Source organism: Schistocerca serialis, chromosome 1 (assembly GCF_023864345.2).
Source record: "Schistocerca serialis cubense isolate TAMUIC-IGC-003099 chromosome 1, iqSchSeri2.2, whole genome shotgun sequence".
NCBI lineage: Eukaryota > Metazoa > Arthropoda > Insecta > Orthoptera > Acrididae > Schistocerca > Schistocerca serialis.
This window is the reverse complement of record NC_064638.1, coordinates 830,504,869-830,522,852: the sequence shown is the minus strand read 5'-3', so window position 1 is coordinate 830,522,852 and position 17,984 is coordinate 830,504,869. Positions and strand designations below refer to the sequence as shown.

At 38.3% G+C, this 17,984-nt stretch overlaps 1 protein-coding gene across 1 annotated transcript in view; it reads right to left on the bottom strand.

Annotated features, from left to right (window-relative positions):
• Positions 1-17,984, bottom strand: part of LOC126484745 (uncharacterized) — a 131,423-nt gene that overhangs the window by 21,723 nt on the left and 91,716 nt on the right. Inside the window, exons 5-6 of the mRNA XM_050108343.1 lie at positions 13,038-13,156; positions 12,310-12,429 (exon numbers count right to left, since the gene is read on the bottom strand). Coding sequence (XP_049964300.1) covers positions 12,310-12,429; positions 13,038-13,156 — 239 coding nt within the window. The remainder of the gene's footprint in view (positions 1-12,309; positions 12,430-13,037; positions 13,157-17,984) is intronic.

The following is a 17,984-nucleotide window of genomic DNA, read 5'->3' as shown; positions in this document are numbered from 1 at the left end:
TACTATCTCTCCTCCTTCCTGCCCCAGCCTCTTCCTTACCCCCACCCAGTCGCCACTTGCGCGCGCGTGTGTATTGCTGACAAATGCCTTAATGGCCGAAAGCTATAATTGTGTGAATCTTTTTGTTATGCCTATATCGACTCAGCATCTCCACTATATGGTGAGTGGCAACTTTCCTTTTCTAATATTGTCAGAGAACAGTCTGTAACAGAGTGGTTAAATTCATTTACAACTAGTATTGCAAATACATACAGTTTGTTATAAAAAATTGAAAGACATTCACATTACATATGTAAAAAAAAAAAAAAAAAAAAAAAAAAAAAAAAAAAAAAGAAACACACACACACACACACACACACACACACACACACACACACACAAAAGAATCTAAGAATAAAGCAAATACAACACAGAAAGATATTAAATAAGATATTTTATTTTAAAAATGAGGTGAGTGAAATTCAGTTCCCTTACAATCCCTGTAACAGAAATGATCACCTGTTAAAATTGTTGGACTCAGTTCTGAGTGGCAATTTCACCATAGCCACAGCAAACAGTATAGTTATAAATAAACTAAATACAGCTAGTCTGGATTTACCTTGTCAGGCAATATATCCACTACTGACAGACTTCAGAAATAAAACTCTCAAGAATTAGGATGTTCAATCTGTAATTCTTCTGAATATGATGGTTTTTCAACAGAAAAAATAAAATGATCGCACGGCATTGCTGACTGGGAGGTCCCATCCAGGGAAGTTAGGCCACCGAGTGCGAGCCTTATTTCAGTCGACACCACATTGGGCTACTCATGTGCTGGTGATGAGGATGAAAGGATTATGAGGACAACACAACACCCAGTCCATGAGTGGAGAAAATCTACAACCTGGCCGGGAATTGAACCCAGGCCCACTGTGTGGGAGGCATGCACATTACCTTCTTTTTTTTTTAATCAGATTGACTTGGTATTTTCACGAAAATCAGGCAACCATAGTCAAATCATCATTTAATATCAGCTGCAAAAAAAAAAAATCAACGAATTAGTTCAAGCACAAACAATTATTAAATTCTGAACGAGAAGACTAAGCCATTATCCCACCCTTCTAGTCAATTATTTTTTATTTTTTTATTTTTTATTTTTTATTTTTTTTTAATACATGTGGAAAAGAAAAACTGACTAAACAAAGCTACAAGGGAGGGGACTCAAGCTCAGTGAAGAAACAGGGATTACAAGGGAACTTAACCAACACCCTGACGGTTAAACACAAGAAAAAGCATATTCGCAAAAAGTGTTCAGTATCATGGCAACCGCTGCCATTTCCAAATAGCAGTTGTCAGACAATGGTGAAAAACGTAGGGATCTGGGTCATTCCCGCCTTCAACAACATAGTGAACATAGTAACCCAAGAGCCAGACAATCATGTTAGTTTTCATCTGAGGAAAAAAGGATATGTCCGGATGTAGGAAAATATCATCTGGGAAAGTGATTTCAGGCCCTTGAGTAAGGGAAGCTAATTGACAGCAGACCCAGAGCCAGTGATCCCATTCACAAGCAACAAGCCTGTGAAGTAAGGTGTCAGTTTAATGACATTCCTCACACTGATCAGTCGGATGAAGGCCAGTACGAAAAAAACAATCATCAGACAGTGAATGACCTTATACCAAGTTGAAGCAATCTCCATTGGCAATATAGGAAGACTAAGGTGAGACCAGACCATATTCCAAGATGTTAACGGGGAAGCAAGTTCAACAAAAGAAGGGGAACATGGCGCACCCCAAAGGGGTGATAACATGTTGGTAGTAATATGCGTCATAGAAAGTATATCAGCACCTAGGATACCAATAATTAGATAGTATTCACGAATGTAACGCAATTTAGGATTAATCCGTCCAACATCAACAGTAGGTGTCAGACTGACCGGCTGGAGGCAGGAAAGTAAACAAGAGGTAACTGAATGCGGAGCCAGCATACAGGTTAAAACATTGCGGCAGGCAAATAAGATGGATGTCTTCACTTTGATATCGGAAAGACCCAGTCCTCCAAGCTTTTGAGGCCTGGCCACGACTTCATATCGGACACAAAAGATATGGCGGCGCCACAGGAATTGACCAAACAGCTGTTTCAGTCTGTGGGGCATCGTCGCGGGAAGCGAGAAGACCTGCGCAATGTAATATACTTTACTGAAAACATAGGTCTCTAAAACCTGTACCTTGTGAAGGAGGCTAAGGGAACGGCATTCATGTTCAAGGATCACCCTGTGAACACGACTTGTAATCTCACGCCATTTAATGACGCCATTTTGATCGGTTTGCGATCCACTAAGATCCCTGTCTTATGGCAATTGACGACCATTGCCCAAGGAATGACGACATGATCGAAGCCTCTCAACGGTAGGAACATGCATTTACAATTATTAATTCGATCGTTCACAATCGCCAAGACACTGATACCAGTAAAAAGGCGAGTTAATTAAGACCTGTCGAGCATCATTATTAAAGCCGACATAGGTGTCATGGCAGACATGGTCAAATGATTTTTGGAAATCAAGAAAAAGCAAAGCCCCTAGGATATTAGTGGCAGCCGCCACCGAAATTACATCACGACATTCAAGAACAGAAGTCAATATTATTCATCCAGGCACACAGCTTTGGTGGGCAGCAATAATGGTATCGAGCAGCTTAGAGAGACGGATATTAATTGGTCAAACAACAATTTTATAATCGAAGTTAAGGAGAGTAATAGGACGGAGGGAATCAATCACAGGTCGACTTGGGGATTTCCGGAGGAGGACCAGTTTACCTTCCTGAAAAGGAGCAGGAGGCGAGACTTCCCGCATCACTCCATTTACCATTGACGTTAAGGTGTCACCAATGACTGGCCAAAATTGAACATAAAACTCCTTAGGAATACCGTCAAATCCAGGTGACTTGAGGGACCGAGATCCTGTAACAACATCATATATATCATCCTTTTGAAAGGGACACAGAAAGGCGTCATTTAATTGAGGAGTAATGACGCGATGCAGCAAGGATGTAAAGTCACTGAGAGAGTTTTCAGCCGAGACATGGGTATTGTACGGATGAGTAAAATTGGTGTAAATAAAGTTGGAAATGTCACGGTGAGAGGTGAACATGCGACCATCAGTGGTTGTGAGGGAGGCAAGGCACACATGTTTCCGGTGCGCCCGTAAACGGACTAGATGGTATAGTGCTATCAATTCGTCTTGTAAAAGGGAACATGGTTGAGACCTCGTCTGCAATCCCTCCATTTGATTGTACTTGAGCTGCAGCAATTTGGCTTTGATGCGCTGTATATCAGTAACCAATAGGAGAGCATGCGTAGCACTATCATACAGTTGACGTAAGACTGAGTAGTAAAATTCTTGCTTTTGTCGATCATCTGCCACCTTCACAGCTCCAAATCACATGAGAGCCCTACGGATTTGTAGTTTAGCATGTAGTGTCCACCAGGCCACAAAAGACGGGTACTGGTCCATAGTATGAGAACAGCGAACCCATACGTCCTCCAGGATGACACCAAGAGAGGTATCTTGCAAATAGGTTAAATTAAGCATCCAGGTAGGACAAAACAATTTCACCGGTTGCTGGTCATAATTAAACGTGATGGCTATGGTGCAATGATCAGTAAAACAGGCTGGTATCACCTCAGCATCAAGAAATTGCCCACACAAGGAATCTGAAAGGTAAATGCGATCGAGGCGACTGCTAGACGTAGGAGTAAACTATGTATGTTGCACAAATGTGGGATAGCGAAATATCCACACGTCACGTAGGTGCAAGGAGTGCACCAGGTCGTTGAGTTCTTTACTGAAATTAAAATTAGGAGACTGATCCACCAGCTGCAGAACACAATTGAAGTCCCCACCTAAGATAAATTTGGTTTGGGATTTACGAAGCAGGTAAATGATTTCTTCTTTATAGAAACTCGAACGTGCAGTAGTACGACCTGTGCCAGACGGGGCATAAAGAAGGAGTAAACTGAGATCACAAAACATGCACCCGATCCCCCTTCCACTGTTGAGTACTTCGAAATCCATCAATGGAATGCCTACCCTATAAAAGAAGGCAGTGCCTGTAGAAAGTTAGGAAGCTACATTAAAAAAGGTGGAGAACTGAGGAATGGAAAACAGGTCGAGTAAGACTTCCTGTAAAAAAAAAAATCTGCCCCAGATTGATATATAAACTGTCGCAAAGTGACGAGCCGGAGCTCAGAAAATATTTTGTTAATATTCAGAGTAAGAAATGTGAATGATTGCATGGAACTTCAACCCAGAACAAAGAACAAAGAATGGTAGAGATCCGTCAGTTGATGGAGCAATGTACAAGTAACCATACCAGAATCAGTCGCTGAATCAGAAAGAGAAGAACTAGGAAACAGAACTCTCATCTTCCCACTGCTTTTTCTTCAGCCGTGATGCGGCTCTCTGTGTTTGTTTACAGAGTCTACTGCGGCTCTGTGGTGCCGACGCTGCCACGTTCAGTCGCGTGGGAGCATCATGTAGGTATTCCATTTCAGATTGCAAGGGAGCACCTCTACATCCTACTTGCCCACAGACATGGGTTCATGGAGGGATGGTTGGGGAATAACAACAGGATCCACTGGCTCTTGAGAATCAATCAGTTGTTTCATGGGAAAAGGCGGTGACTTAGAGGGGGTGGCAGAAGTCGCAGAAGGGGGATGGGAAACAGAGCTGACAAGTGAAGTGTCCGAAAGTACCGGAGAAGACATATGGGAACCGGAAACAGGTTCTTTCACTGGTGTCTCCGAAGGGGCAGCCTCGACAACAGGAGAAATCATGGCAGGCACATCGGAATTAACGGAATCAACTGTGCCAGACTGAGACTCGAACTTGGCACACAGTTTTAATCTGCCAGGAAGTTTCAATTTTTTACGCTGTTCATATGTAGGTTTTAATACCACCACACGCTGCGGACGATTAGTACGGAAATGACGGGTTTGATTACAATAATAACATGTTCCTTCTTGGCCACTATATGTAATATGCACCCTATAACCATATACCTGTAGATGAGAAGGAATATGTTTTTTGACCACCATTTCCACTGACCGAACACCACTATAGACCTGTAAGTGGTGCTGAGCAGACCAGCGTTCCTTTTGAATATGACGTATTTCCCCATAAGGAAGCAAAACGGGCCTCAGAAAACAGTTGTCTACCTCAGGCAGAAGGTTAAACACCCGGACATTCGTATAGATCACTTCTGCATTTGCCAAGAGAACCATACTAGTGCAACCATCACGGTGCATAAAGGGTATCTGAGAACTGTGATGAGAAAGTATCCTATCAACCTGGAGCAGGTCAAGAAACTTAACAAAAAACACATATAATTCACTGTCAAAATATGCAGTATCCATCTGGTCAGTAGTGACTTTAATTGTATCGACTAACCAGTCATGTAGCTCCAAAGAACCAGGCTGTATGTGACGCATGGATTTGTCGAAGGTGAAGCTGATAGTACCTGTACGCGGAATCATTGTGGGAACCACGTTGGACATCATGGCATGAGATGCCGCTGCGACAGGAAGGGCCGCATGAACATCAAACACTAGCTGACAACCAGCGATGCAAGGTACACGGAGACCAACACAACACTAAATGGACACGAGGAATATATGTAGCGCTGTGGTAGAGGTGGAACTAATAGAACAAATTGTCGTCTAACATGCGAAGCGAGAATGATTGAGCTAAGCAGGTGGACTTTTCAACAGAATATTGTGGTTGTGTGGAAATTTGATCAGATCAGCCTTAAGCTATCTTTTTAACCAGTCACTGACTCCTGGTATATTACCTGAAAGCCTTAAACATGCAGTGTTAAAGGTATATATAAAATTATATAAAATGTGAAAAAAGGAACTCATTTCACTCTTTCCAGTAAAAAGAAATAAAAAAGTGCTCTGTAATGAAATACTCATTATACTGAGCAGAACTGCTCCATAACAGCCCTAAAAAAGGGAGGGGGGGGGGGGGGGATTGGAGAGAGAGAGAGAGAGAGAGAGAGAGAGAGAGAGAGAGAGAGTAAAAATTACTGTTCTGGTACTTTATGAGACCTCCTGAAATCCTGGAGTCCTGTGTACCATAAATTCCTATTTGTAAAAGTAAGATGTTATGGTATTAAAGACATGCCTGTTTTATTAATCTAGTTATATTTTAATAAAAGAAAGTACAGTTACTACAGTTACTACACCACAGGAATAAAACTAAATTCAAAATGGTTTCAATGAAACATAATGTTCTGTAAGGTTCTGCACTGGGTCCACACACTTCTGACAGCTCTATCCAAAATTCTTGAAAAAGTAATGTACTCAAGAGTAGTATCACATATTTGTAAAAATGAAGTACTAAGAAAATGCCAATTTGGTTTTCAGAAAGGCTTTTCAACAGAAAATGCTTTAATGGATCAAATATTAAACACTTTGAATAACCGAACGTCACCCATTGGGACATTTTGTGATCTCTCAAAGGCTTTTGACTGAGATAAGCCTAAGTATTGTGGTATGAGTGGGGCAGTGCACAAATAGTTTAATTCATACTTAACTGAAAGAATTCAGAAGGTTGAAATTAACAGTATAGGTAGTCTGCAAAAATCAGCAGAGTCCTGATCATACAAGTCATCACACCCAACAAACAAGAACCAGCTGAGTAAATTGTAAATAATGTCTTTCAGAAGATTATTAAGTGTTTCTCTGCCAATGGACTCCCACAAAATTTTGAGAAAACAATGTATACACAGTTCTGTACAGTAAATGGCGTAACACCATTAATAGATATAGACTTTTAACAGAAGTCTATTGCTAAGGCAGAATATTCAAAATTTCTGGGTGTGTACTGATGAGAAATTGAACTGGAAGAAACACATTTATGATCTGAAATGGTTAGGTTCAGCTACTTACGCTGTTAGGGTTATCACAAACTTTGGTGATAAACATATCAGTAAATTAGGCTACTATGCCTATGCTCTTTCATTGCAGTCATATAACATCATATTTTGATATAATTCATCATTAAGAAAAAAGTATTCATTGCACATGAGCAAGTAATCAGAATGATTTCTGGAGCCCACCCCAGACATTTATTTAAGGAACATTTGCAATACATATATTCACTTATGAAATTTATTATTTATAACGCATCCCAATTCAAAAATAAACAGCAAAGTGCATAGCTGTAACACTGGGTTAAATCTGATTGGCACAGAAAGGGGTGAATTATGCTGCCACAAAAATCTTTGGTCATTTGCCAAATAGCATTAAAAATTGGACAGATAGCCAAGCAACATTTAAAAGTAATTTTAAAAAATTTCTGAATTGACCACTCCTTCTACTCAGTAGATGAATTTTTAGATATGAAATGATACTGTATTTAAAAAAATTAATTGTATTGTGTAATTCACAAATTCGAAAATGTAGGCTAGCTCAGATGGTACCTGAACAGATTATTCAACTGGTTCACAGCAATCAAAATCAATTTCACAAAAATACTAATTATACCATTTCAGATGAACAAAACTGACTGCTGGTACCAGAAATAGGCGCCAATGATTATACACTAAATGGATCACTATGTCCAAATTTCTTGAGGTCTAACGGGATACCATGTTAAACAATAATCAGTTAACAGATAAACATATGAAGAACCTCAGTTTGCTGAAATATGTCTCAGTATCTATGTTTAAAAACAGAGGTGTTAGTTTGTTTTACATGCTTCCACCACCAATTGTCTTATTAAGATATCTTCCAGGGTATTGCAAGTAAAAGTGAATTAGTTACTTACTCAGCACTTGTGAGAAGTAGGAACACTGTGTGAAATAGAAAACTGAACATCTTACCAAGGCTTCTTTAAAGAACATTGAATCCTTATACTTAATTCCCTAAGCACCTGCTCAGAAACTGTACTTTTCAAATAATAATTATTTTTAGGTGAACTAGTATTACACAAAAATAACGCAATACAAGCCAAACAATTTCATTGGAGACTTTCCCATTATGGCTAAGATTCAGAGCTAGGGTCTGTATGGCTGTACAGAGGTCCTCAAAAGTTCCTGTTAGTCATAAAACAAGAAATTAGGAATTGAAAGTCTCTTAGGGTTTGCTGCCAGATATTAAACTTAATTTGATTCAATATTTTGGTGATCCACTGTTTGCCATCTTCAGGAGAACACTGCTTCTGATACTGAGTCATGCTGAGAACTGATGCCAAGGCTACAAATCGATGTCCTATGTAGGCCTCTGTACCATACACAGTGCATGTACCGCCCATCAGAGTTACTGTCCTCCAAGACTGGGCAAGTGGTGCCACTCTTAGTAGAACACCAGCAGCAACAGTATATCCCACTCAGAGATGATTTTCAAACACTATGACTTCTGCACTGAAGAACATTCTGTTTTGATGCATGATAGTAAAGGATTCCATGTCCCGCTAAGAGGAAACCCATTGTCTTTATTAAGCAAATTGTCTGCCAACCTAATTTCAATTGCCTCTTTATAAACACTGTTCCAAAAACTAGAAGTGTTGGCAACTTTCACAATTTCCTCAAATTAGGTTGGCAGATAATGTGGTTAATAGAGACAGTGGGTTTCCTCTTAGCAGGACGTGGAACCTTGTACTATCATGCAGCAAAATACAACAATCTTCGGTGTGGCGAGTCCAAGTGTTCAAAAATCATCTCGGAGTACAATATATTGTTGTCACCCAGTGTTCTAGTAAGGGCTGTGCCACCTGGCCAGTCTTGGAGGGCAGCAACTGTGATGGGTGCCACATGCACCGTGTATAGTACAGAGGCCTATATAGGATGTTGATTTGCAGCCTTGGCATCAGTTCTCAGCAGCAGAAGCAGCATGCTCCTTGAGATGGCGAGCAGTCAGACTGACGAAATATTGGATCAAGTTGACTTTAATATCCGGCAGTAAACTCAAAGAGACTTTCAAGACTTATTATGCTGGGAAAGCCTACAGAGTCATATCATAAGAAATTAGGAATGCTTACAAATTTAAAAATATGCCTTATTAGACACTTTATCAAATTTATGTGATCATTTAGCTTCAAGTACTGAAGATTGTTATTGGCTGGATAAGAAGTAATGTTGTTCACTCTGCACAGACCTATCTTCTTAGGTATGGCATATAGTTATCTGTTATTCTTTGATGAATGTTTCTATTGTCAGTTAAATATTAATCTGACGTAAGAAGTAAAAAGTCAGTAGTTCATATACAATAATCAAAGAAAGAGCAGCTTTTTTGGTGTAGTTTACTGTTTGTTAATTTTAATGTTAAATTTAGCCTGCATATGTAAAAATATTATATAGCAGTTAAACAATACTTAATTATAAATACAAGGTGCCAAATTAGCTTCTAACAGCTGTTGCTTTTGATGCTTTCAATATCCTTGAAGTTTCTCCCTCATGATGAGATCTACATAACGTGATGGATATGTGAATGATCATTTATATAACATGTTTCTCTGTCTCTGTTTGATGTAATTGATGGATATATTTTTAATGAAAATTGAATGCACTTCTTATTGCTGTTTGAAAGTGTAAGAGCAATGTAATCATACATTCTTGACGAGTATTGTTAATAAGTGTTAAAACACTTAAATAATTATAGAGCAATATATGTAGTTCAGTATTCCATAAACATTACTGAAATTGTGCCCATGTATCCACAAAAGTATCTGTAATAGCTGTACATTAAGGATTTTTCCTGCCTGCATTGACAAGCAAGAGAGACAGTGGTGTATAGTATTGAACTCTCACAATTTCTCATTTACAGTTTATAATGTGCAGTAATAATGGAGACTTTTAAAGCCAGAGTGAAAAACTTGATTTTGGCAATATAGGTAATTCACAAAGGTCGCTATATTATTTGCATGTTGAGAAATTACAATGGCCATTCCACAATGTTTAATCCTGAATCATTTGCTGCTATTGGTCTGTAAAAAGGATTTAAATCAAAAGGCAGAATGTTTTTTTTTTTTTTTTTTTTTTTTCAGAGAGTATCTGTGTTCTTTACATTGTGTATTTTCCCCTCTGTTTATGTATTTTTAATAGTCATTTCCATTTTTGATATTAAAACTTCCACTGTCTTACTGTGCTACTTTGAAATTTACATTTCAGTTACTATTTCTGGGTCCCTCACAGCATCTCTCCAAACATGGGTTTTCATTCTTTCAGCAGCTGTACCTGCACAACTTGCACATTCCCTCTTCATATCTTTCCATCATTTCAGATAAACAAATTGTTCAAACGTCCAAAAATTTGAGTTCCAGGCACGTTTTTAATTTTTTGTAGACCGTCTTTAATGGTTTCTTTTTGGCCATCTGCTGTGGAAATGAGCACAGAGTCAATGCACAGTGACACCAGTGGCACATCCACAGTGCAAGAAGATGTAATCATCCATGAAGATGGCTCCAGTAATTGTCCCACAAATCAAAGATGACTAGTGACAGATCTTACAGCTGCTTAGAAACTGTATGACAGAAGAATTAACTGTGAAAGCTGTGGGGAAAGATCTTTTTGTCTGGATCACCATCTGCAATATTATGGACTACAGACGTGTCATAAGTGAGGCAGCTATATGTCAGTTGACACTTTATACTTGAGCCATCCACACAAAGTTGTTAGGCCTGTCATTCATGGTTTCCACAAACAACATATCCAGACCACTTAAAGGAGGAACTGGAAGACCTAGGATTTGAAGTCCGCATACTGACGTGCATGCTATCCCTGACGACTAGGCTGGATAAGCCTCTTCTTCCGATTGTAGCCACAGGCAAACCAGGAAAAGGAAAATGTTCAATCACCCTCATCACCAGCAGCACAGAGAAAAGAAAATGTTCATTCACCCTCATCGCCAATACTACAGTCACTGTGGAAAGCCTGAAGATGAAGTGGGGTTCAGCTCAATGCTACTGATGTTAGGACATTGGACATGTGGCATGCCAACTAATACTGGCCAATGTTTGTCTGAGAAGTACTCTGGTGAACATCCTAGTCAGCATTGTCTGCTTGCCACGAATGATGCACCAAAGTGTGCAGACTGTGTAGAGCTACACATGGTTAGGCTATTGTGGCTAAGATATTTTCAAAGCAACCATAGCTCATCGGTGCTCAGGCCAATGAAGCAACAGAAGTGAGAGCTCTCCAATTGCTGTCCACACTCAGCTGCACAGACTTGCGCAAACCAGGTATGCACTGTTTTAAGAAATAAAGTGTGATCTAAGATACAAAAATGTTGTGTACGTTTTGGACTCTGGTGGGTTATGTAAGCGTCTAGGAGTTGTCATTGCCAACTGCCACAGAGACGGAAGCTGCCAAAAATGCACTTCGGGAAGCTCACATGAAGCTTACATCTGATCTGCAGCCAGACATCCCACCAACCTAGAAGTCATAATGCCTTCCAGTTCACAGTTCAGAGAGCACCGTTAGCATCACAGAAAGCAGTGACAGTGGCCATGCTGAAGCTAACAACCACATTAACACAATGTCCAGCCATTCTTCTGTTACTATTGAGCCAAGTGGTGACACCACCAGCCTGATACCTCTACTACAAGTGAAAATTTCTTTCTTCAACATGGCTCAGTGTCCTGGTGCATGTCATTCACTTTGGTGAATTGTGTGTCCCTAACCTACTCAATAATCCAAACAGATAAAGAGGATCTGGAGTTTCACATGGAAAGTGAACCATGTGGTGTTCCTGATGACTCTTCAAATCACTGAGAGCTGAAGGCTAGATTAAAGGCAGAATGAAAATTTCATGGTCTGCCAAGGATGTGATCCTTAACCTCTGTTTTCAGTCACATGCAGTATTGCTAGACTACCAGTCTTGACACTACAATTGCTGTTTCACTGTGTCATGAACTGGATTGAAAATCTTGTGCAGAAAATCTTTGCTGCCATTAAGATAACTATGGGTGCAGCCAAATTACTGACTGCCCAGCAGCCGGTGCATTAATTTGCTCCTCAATATGACACTGGACCAAGCATGCTGACTGTTCAACCTTGCCGGTCATCTTCATGCTGTTAACTCTGCTGCCAGCACCAGATGATAAGAAACCACAAAAAGGGTACCAAGAGGACAATTTCATGAGAAGACCGCAACCGCAGTAAAGAAAGCTGGGAGGCAAAACATCAAGGTGTTAATGCTGCACGAGGGAATCCTATGAAAAAATGTGAAGCTGATCAATTGCACAGGCCTCTCAAGTTACAAGCAGTTTCACATATATAGTAAGTAGCATTGTATCATAGGTAAATAAACAAACAAATTAAATTTACCATAATTATAGCTTGTAAGGAAGGTCCCACAAATGCTTGAATTGACATCAGTTCTCAGATCACTTATGGGTAAGATGCACTCTTTCATTTGTGCCTTGCCTGTTGAGAGTTTCAGTAAACCTGGAAAATAAATTTTATGACAATAATAGTAGCAGCTGCAGTACAATATTGGGATAAATACAGTTTTCATATTAGCCTGAATAACTGAGGTTTTTTTGCAATTGAAATGAAATATAGGACATTACTGTAGTATAATAAATCTTGATAAGAAACACAGCCATGACTCTTAAAGTTGTTTTGGTGGATGGCATAGACTTTTTATGTTTCATATCCAGGAAATGTTCTTGATACAAGCCCAAAAACTGCTGAAGTATATGCAGTCGTGCTGAAAAATCTTGGCCCATGTTTCTCCTCAAATATTTGCAAATTTTAAAGGTGGTAAGCCATTACTTGTATTTCAGAAACTAAATCATAACCTTAATTCACTTGTTTTAAATCAATGTTGATATAGTGTTACATATCCAAGTAATTTATTCAGATGCTTAAAAATGACCTTTTCATTGGCAAAGTATTCCTTAGGTGCAACAACATTTAATGTTAGTGAAAAATCCTTGAGCGCTACAGACACTTACTCTGTGTATTGTGTATGGAGGTAAAATAATTCTGACTTGTTTATCAGTTTTATGCCCTATAAATTACTTCTTATTATTCTAGTAACATTGACTTACCAATATTATTTTTGAGTTGTTGATTTCTGGAAGTAATGAAATCTTCATGAATGGACACACTTCTTATTTGTTTATTGATTCCTATTAGCCCCACATAGCTGATGCCTGTTGCAAGCAACCTGAGAAGGTAATAAACTTATCTTAAAAACAGCAGCAGCAACCTGTCATTACTGTCAGAAGAGTATAAACGGACAAAACACACACACACAAGCAGTTTTGAAACTCAATCACATCACTTGGTATAGGGGGCAACCACAACTGTAATAATCCATTTAAACTAATAAAACTCAACAGCTGCCAGAAATTGATCCATTAATCACTCAGTCACAACTAGTTTCATGGTCACGAAACTTGTTGTGATGGAGTGATGAATAAACCAATTTCTGGCAGCTGTTGTGGTTTTATCAGTTAAATTTAAAAAAAAACAGTCAGTTTGGAAGCATTGTATATCTTTAAGATATGTCACCATCTTTCAAATTCAAATAAGTTTGCACCCACCACACAGGTGGACATTTAGAGCAGTAGTTGTGGCTGCAGATGAAAGTTCTCACATGCTTAGTGGAATTTTACTTCTAGATCTAACACTCAAAAATCAACTTCTTCACTTAAATTTTCTTTTGAATTGGTAGCAATTGCCAATTTCTTGCTTTATTTGATGATGATGATGACTTTGGTTTGTGGGACACTCAACATCAAAGTCATCAGTGCCTGTAGAAGTTCCCAATCTTTCCAGTTCCAATCTCGCCACTTCCGAAATGATGATTAGATGACGAGGACAACACAAACACCCGGTCCCCGGGTGGAGTAAATCCCCAACCCGGCTGGGGATCGAACCCGGGACCCCGTGATCCAGACATAGCAACATTAGCCACTAGACCACAATCTGCGGACTGATTTATTTGAGATGGAGGCTTGTTGGATATCATCTCACCAGAGTAAATAACTCCAATCTCTACCCTAACCAAGAAGCCAATGTGTATATGAAACTTATTTTTGTGTATTATATTTTGAGTGTGCAAATCACAGTTTATCCAAAACTGATTTTTGTTATCAACAGTGAACACTGTTTTAACATAAGTATATTGGGAAGTATGTCTAAGAATTCAGAGATCCTTCAATCCTTCAAAAAGCTTCTGCTGTATGCATGGTTATTACTTTACACAATATTCTCACTTCTGCTGGATGAATGCTTCATTTACTTTAGTTGCACTGCCCCTGATGATGATAATTCCATAATATGAGAGAGAACAAATGTATGCAAAACAAGCCAATACTCTTGTCTTTATGTCAACAGAGTAACAGACACTTCTAAGGGCAGGGCACAATGAACTGAGCTTGTTGATTAGTTCATTTATGTACTGACTCGATTTTAAATTGTTATCCAACTGGACTCCAATGAGTTTAAAGCTGCATGTTTCATGTAATGTATGAGCATTAATATCTTCTTCTGGTGTTGTTAAACGGTCATTATTACTCATTTGAAATCACATAATGTGTCTCTTTGACATGAAGACTTAAATGGATAACTGTGAACCACCTGAAGATGTCTTCAGCTATCATGTGAACTGTGTGTGCTGAGGCTGAATTTGGACCCATGACTAGTATGCTTGTATCATTAGTAAATATTACAGCTTTTGAATCATTCTGTGAAGTAATCAGAAGATAATTTATGTTGGTTAGAAGCAAGAGTGGGGCCCAGTATCAATCCTTGTGGCACTCCACATGTGTTACATCTTTCGGGGGTTAGTGTCATACCTGAGATACAGTTTGTAAATGAGACTGACTACTTTCTGTTATGGACATAAGATTCTATCCATACAAAGGGGGTGCTATAAATGTCATAACACCTAACTGTAGTTTCGCAAGTAAACTTTGTGATATCCACCATGGAAGGCTTTGGAAAGGTTACAAAATATACTTTTTCCCCCTAAGGTAAGTCTTTCCGCTCCCGGGATTGGAATGACTCCTTACCCTCTCCCTTAAAACCCACTTCCTTTCATGTTTCCCTCTCCTTCCTCTTTCCTGATGAGGCAACAGTTTGTTGCAAAAGCTTGAATTTTGTGTGTATGTTTGTGTGTCTACCAATGTGCCAGTGCTTTCGTTTGGTAAGTCACATCATCTTTGTTTTTAGATATATTTTTCCCATGTGGAATGTTTCCCTATATATATATATATATATATATAATTTGCTTTCTTCTTCTTCTTCTTCTTCTTCTTCTGCTTTTACGGCCTCATTGGACCACTTCAGTCAATCATTTCTGGTCCTCTTCTTTGGTATTTTCCCCTTCCAAGTGGCCCAGTATCTCTTCATTCGTTCCGATGCTTTTCGTCGTTCCTTATCTGTAAATACCTTTTTCATTGTATGTCGTTTGTCAATTTTTGGTTTAAATCTTATTTCTGTGTGCCTCAACTTCTTTAAATTTGGCGTTTTGTTCTGCAAATCATCCAGAGTTATTTCCAGTTCTTCCATATCCTCTCTTATTTCCTTAAGCCATCCTCCTTGTTGTTTCAAATTCCAGAGTTTCTCAATAATTTTCCTTGATAATCTGGTTTCTGGTGTCCTCAGAATGTGACCACAAAAAGAGATCCTTTTCTTTCGTATAGTATCAGTGATGGGCTCCAGTTCTCTGTATACCACTTCATTTGTAACTATCCGCCATTGCCCAGCTTTTTGATATTTCTTATTTATGCATGTTCTAGCAATTCTTCTCTCTACTTTTAAAATTTTGTCAATTCTGTTTTTCTGGGTGACTTTAAAAAGAGTTTCACTTCCGTATGTAACCTCTGGTTGAACCACCGTCTTGTAATGTTTTAATTTTGTTTTAATTGATAGACATTTTTTATTGTACGTAGACCATGTTAGTTTTTGAGCTTTTATCATTTTATTAGTTCTTGCTCGCCATGCAGGTTTCTCGTCCAATTTATGTGTTATAATTTCACCCAGGTATTTAAATTGTTTCACTATTTTAATTTCCCTATTGTTCACTGTGATGTGATCTATTACAAGTGGATCCGTTACCATTATTTCAGTCTTTTCAAATGATATCTAGAGTCCTAATTTTTGTGCTATATTTTGTAAGCTTGTTATTTGTTTCGTGGCTTCCTGAATATTATTAGCTAGTAATGCTAGGTCATCAGCAAATCCCAAGCAATTTAGGTTTATTTTATCTTTCTTAGTTCCAATTTTAATATTCATAGGATTTTCCTTGTACCATTCTCTCATTACATATTCAAGAGCACAATTGAATAGCAATGGTGATAAACAATCTCCCTGTCTCAACCCTGTTTTAATCGTAAATGGTTCAGATATTTCTCCTCTAAATTTTACTTTGGATTTGGTGTTTGTTAAGGTTAATTGTATCATTTTTATTAATTTAGGATGAAGTCCAAAATTCCTTAATATTTTCATCATTGAAGATCTATGGATGCAATCATACGCCTTTTTGAAATCTACAAAGGTTATGACTAGTTGTTTTTGCCTTCTTTTGTAGACATCCATAACTAACTTCAAGGTGATTATCTGTTCTGGGCAGCTTCTCCAGCATCTAAATCCTCCTTGATATTCTCCCAGTTCCAGTTCTAATTGATCTTTACAGCGGTTGTATAGTATTCTTGACATGATCTTATACGTGCAGTCCAAAAGGGAAATTCCTCTATAGTTGTCTGGATTTGATTTTTCTCCTTTCTTATGTAATGGATGTATTATAGCAGTAGTCCAATTTTCTGGTAATTTCTCTTCATTCCAGATTTTTACTATGCATTGGTGTAATGCTATCTTTACTGGTTCTGCTGCATATTTCCAAAGTTCAGCAAACGTTTGATCTTCTCCACTTGCTTTGTAGTTTTTGAGTTCTTTCAAAGCTCTGTAGACCTCATTTATTGTAGGTGGATTTATATTTTCTGCTGGTGTTTTAATTGGGGTTTCTGTGTTTATCTGAAGAAGTTCTGGGGGATCTTCACAATTTAGTAACTTGTTAAATGTTTCTGCTAGAATTTCTGTATTTTTACTATTGCTATGGGCTAGGTTATTATCTTTATCTTTTAACATTAATGTTGGAGGATCATATCTTTGTAATTGTCTGCCAAATATTTTGTAATAGTCTCTTGAGTTTGTTTTTTCACTATTTGTTTCTATCATTAGAAGTATATCTTTTTGGTACTGACGTTTAACTCTCCTTATTATTTTTTGTGTTGTCTTCCTTTGTTTTGTGAGTTCCAAATATGATTTTTCTGTTTTTTTCATTTTGATGCCTTAACCAGGCTTGGTGTCGATCCAACACTGCTTCATCACATTCATCGTTCCACCACTGGTGTTTTTTCCTTGGATTTATAGGGGCAACTTGTTCAGCTATTTGTTTCAATTTGGGAATTATTTCTTCCAGATCATCTGTTATTTTTATATCCCTGGTTTGTGCTTCATAATCCTCATTTTGTGTCAGTTTATGAGGGTCATAGGTTCTCTTCTTCTTCTGGTGGGATTTTTTCTTTGCTAATGGGGTTAATTTAATTTTAATTTTTATCATGTAATGATCTGATCCGGTATCTGTCCCTCTCAGTACTTTCACATTGTGAATTTCCTTGTGGTAATTCTTATCCATGCAGACATGGTCCAGTTGCCATTCTCCTTTTTTCCAGTCTGGATGTTTCCAAGTTTTTAGTTTACTTGGTCTTCTCTTAAAATACGTCAACTTTGAGATCATGTCATGGTTTCTGCAAAATTCCACTAGTCTTATGCCATTTTTGTTTGTTCTTCTTTGTGCTGTCCATTTCCCTATTATGTCTCTATATCTCTTTTCCCTTCCTAACTGGGCATTGAAGTCTCCAATTAAAATTTTGATGTGATTTTTATTAATGTTATTCGTCGTTTGATCTAAGAGCTCCCAAAATTTTTCTACCTCTTCTCTGTGTTCTTTTTTATTATTTTTATCATTTGTCAGGGCATGGGCA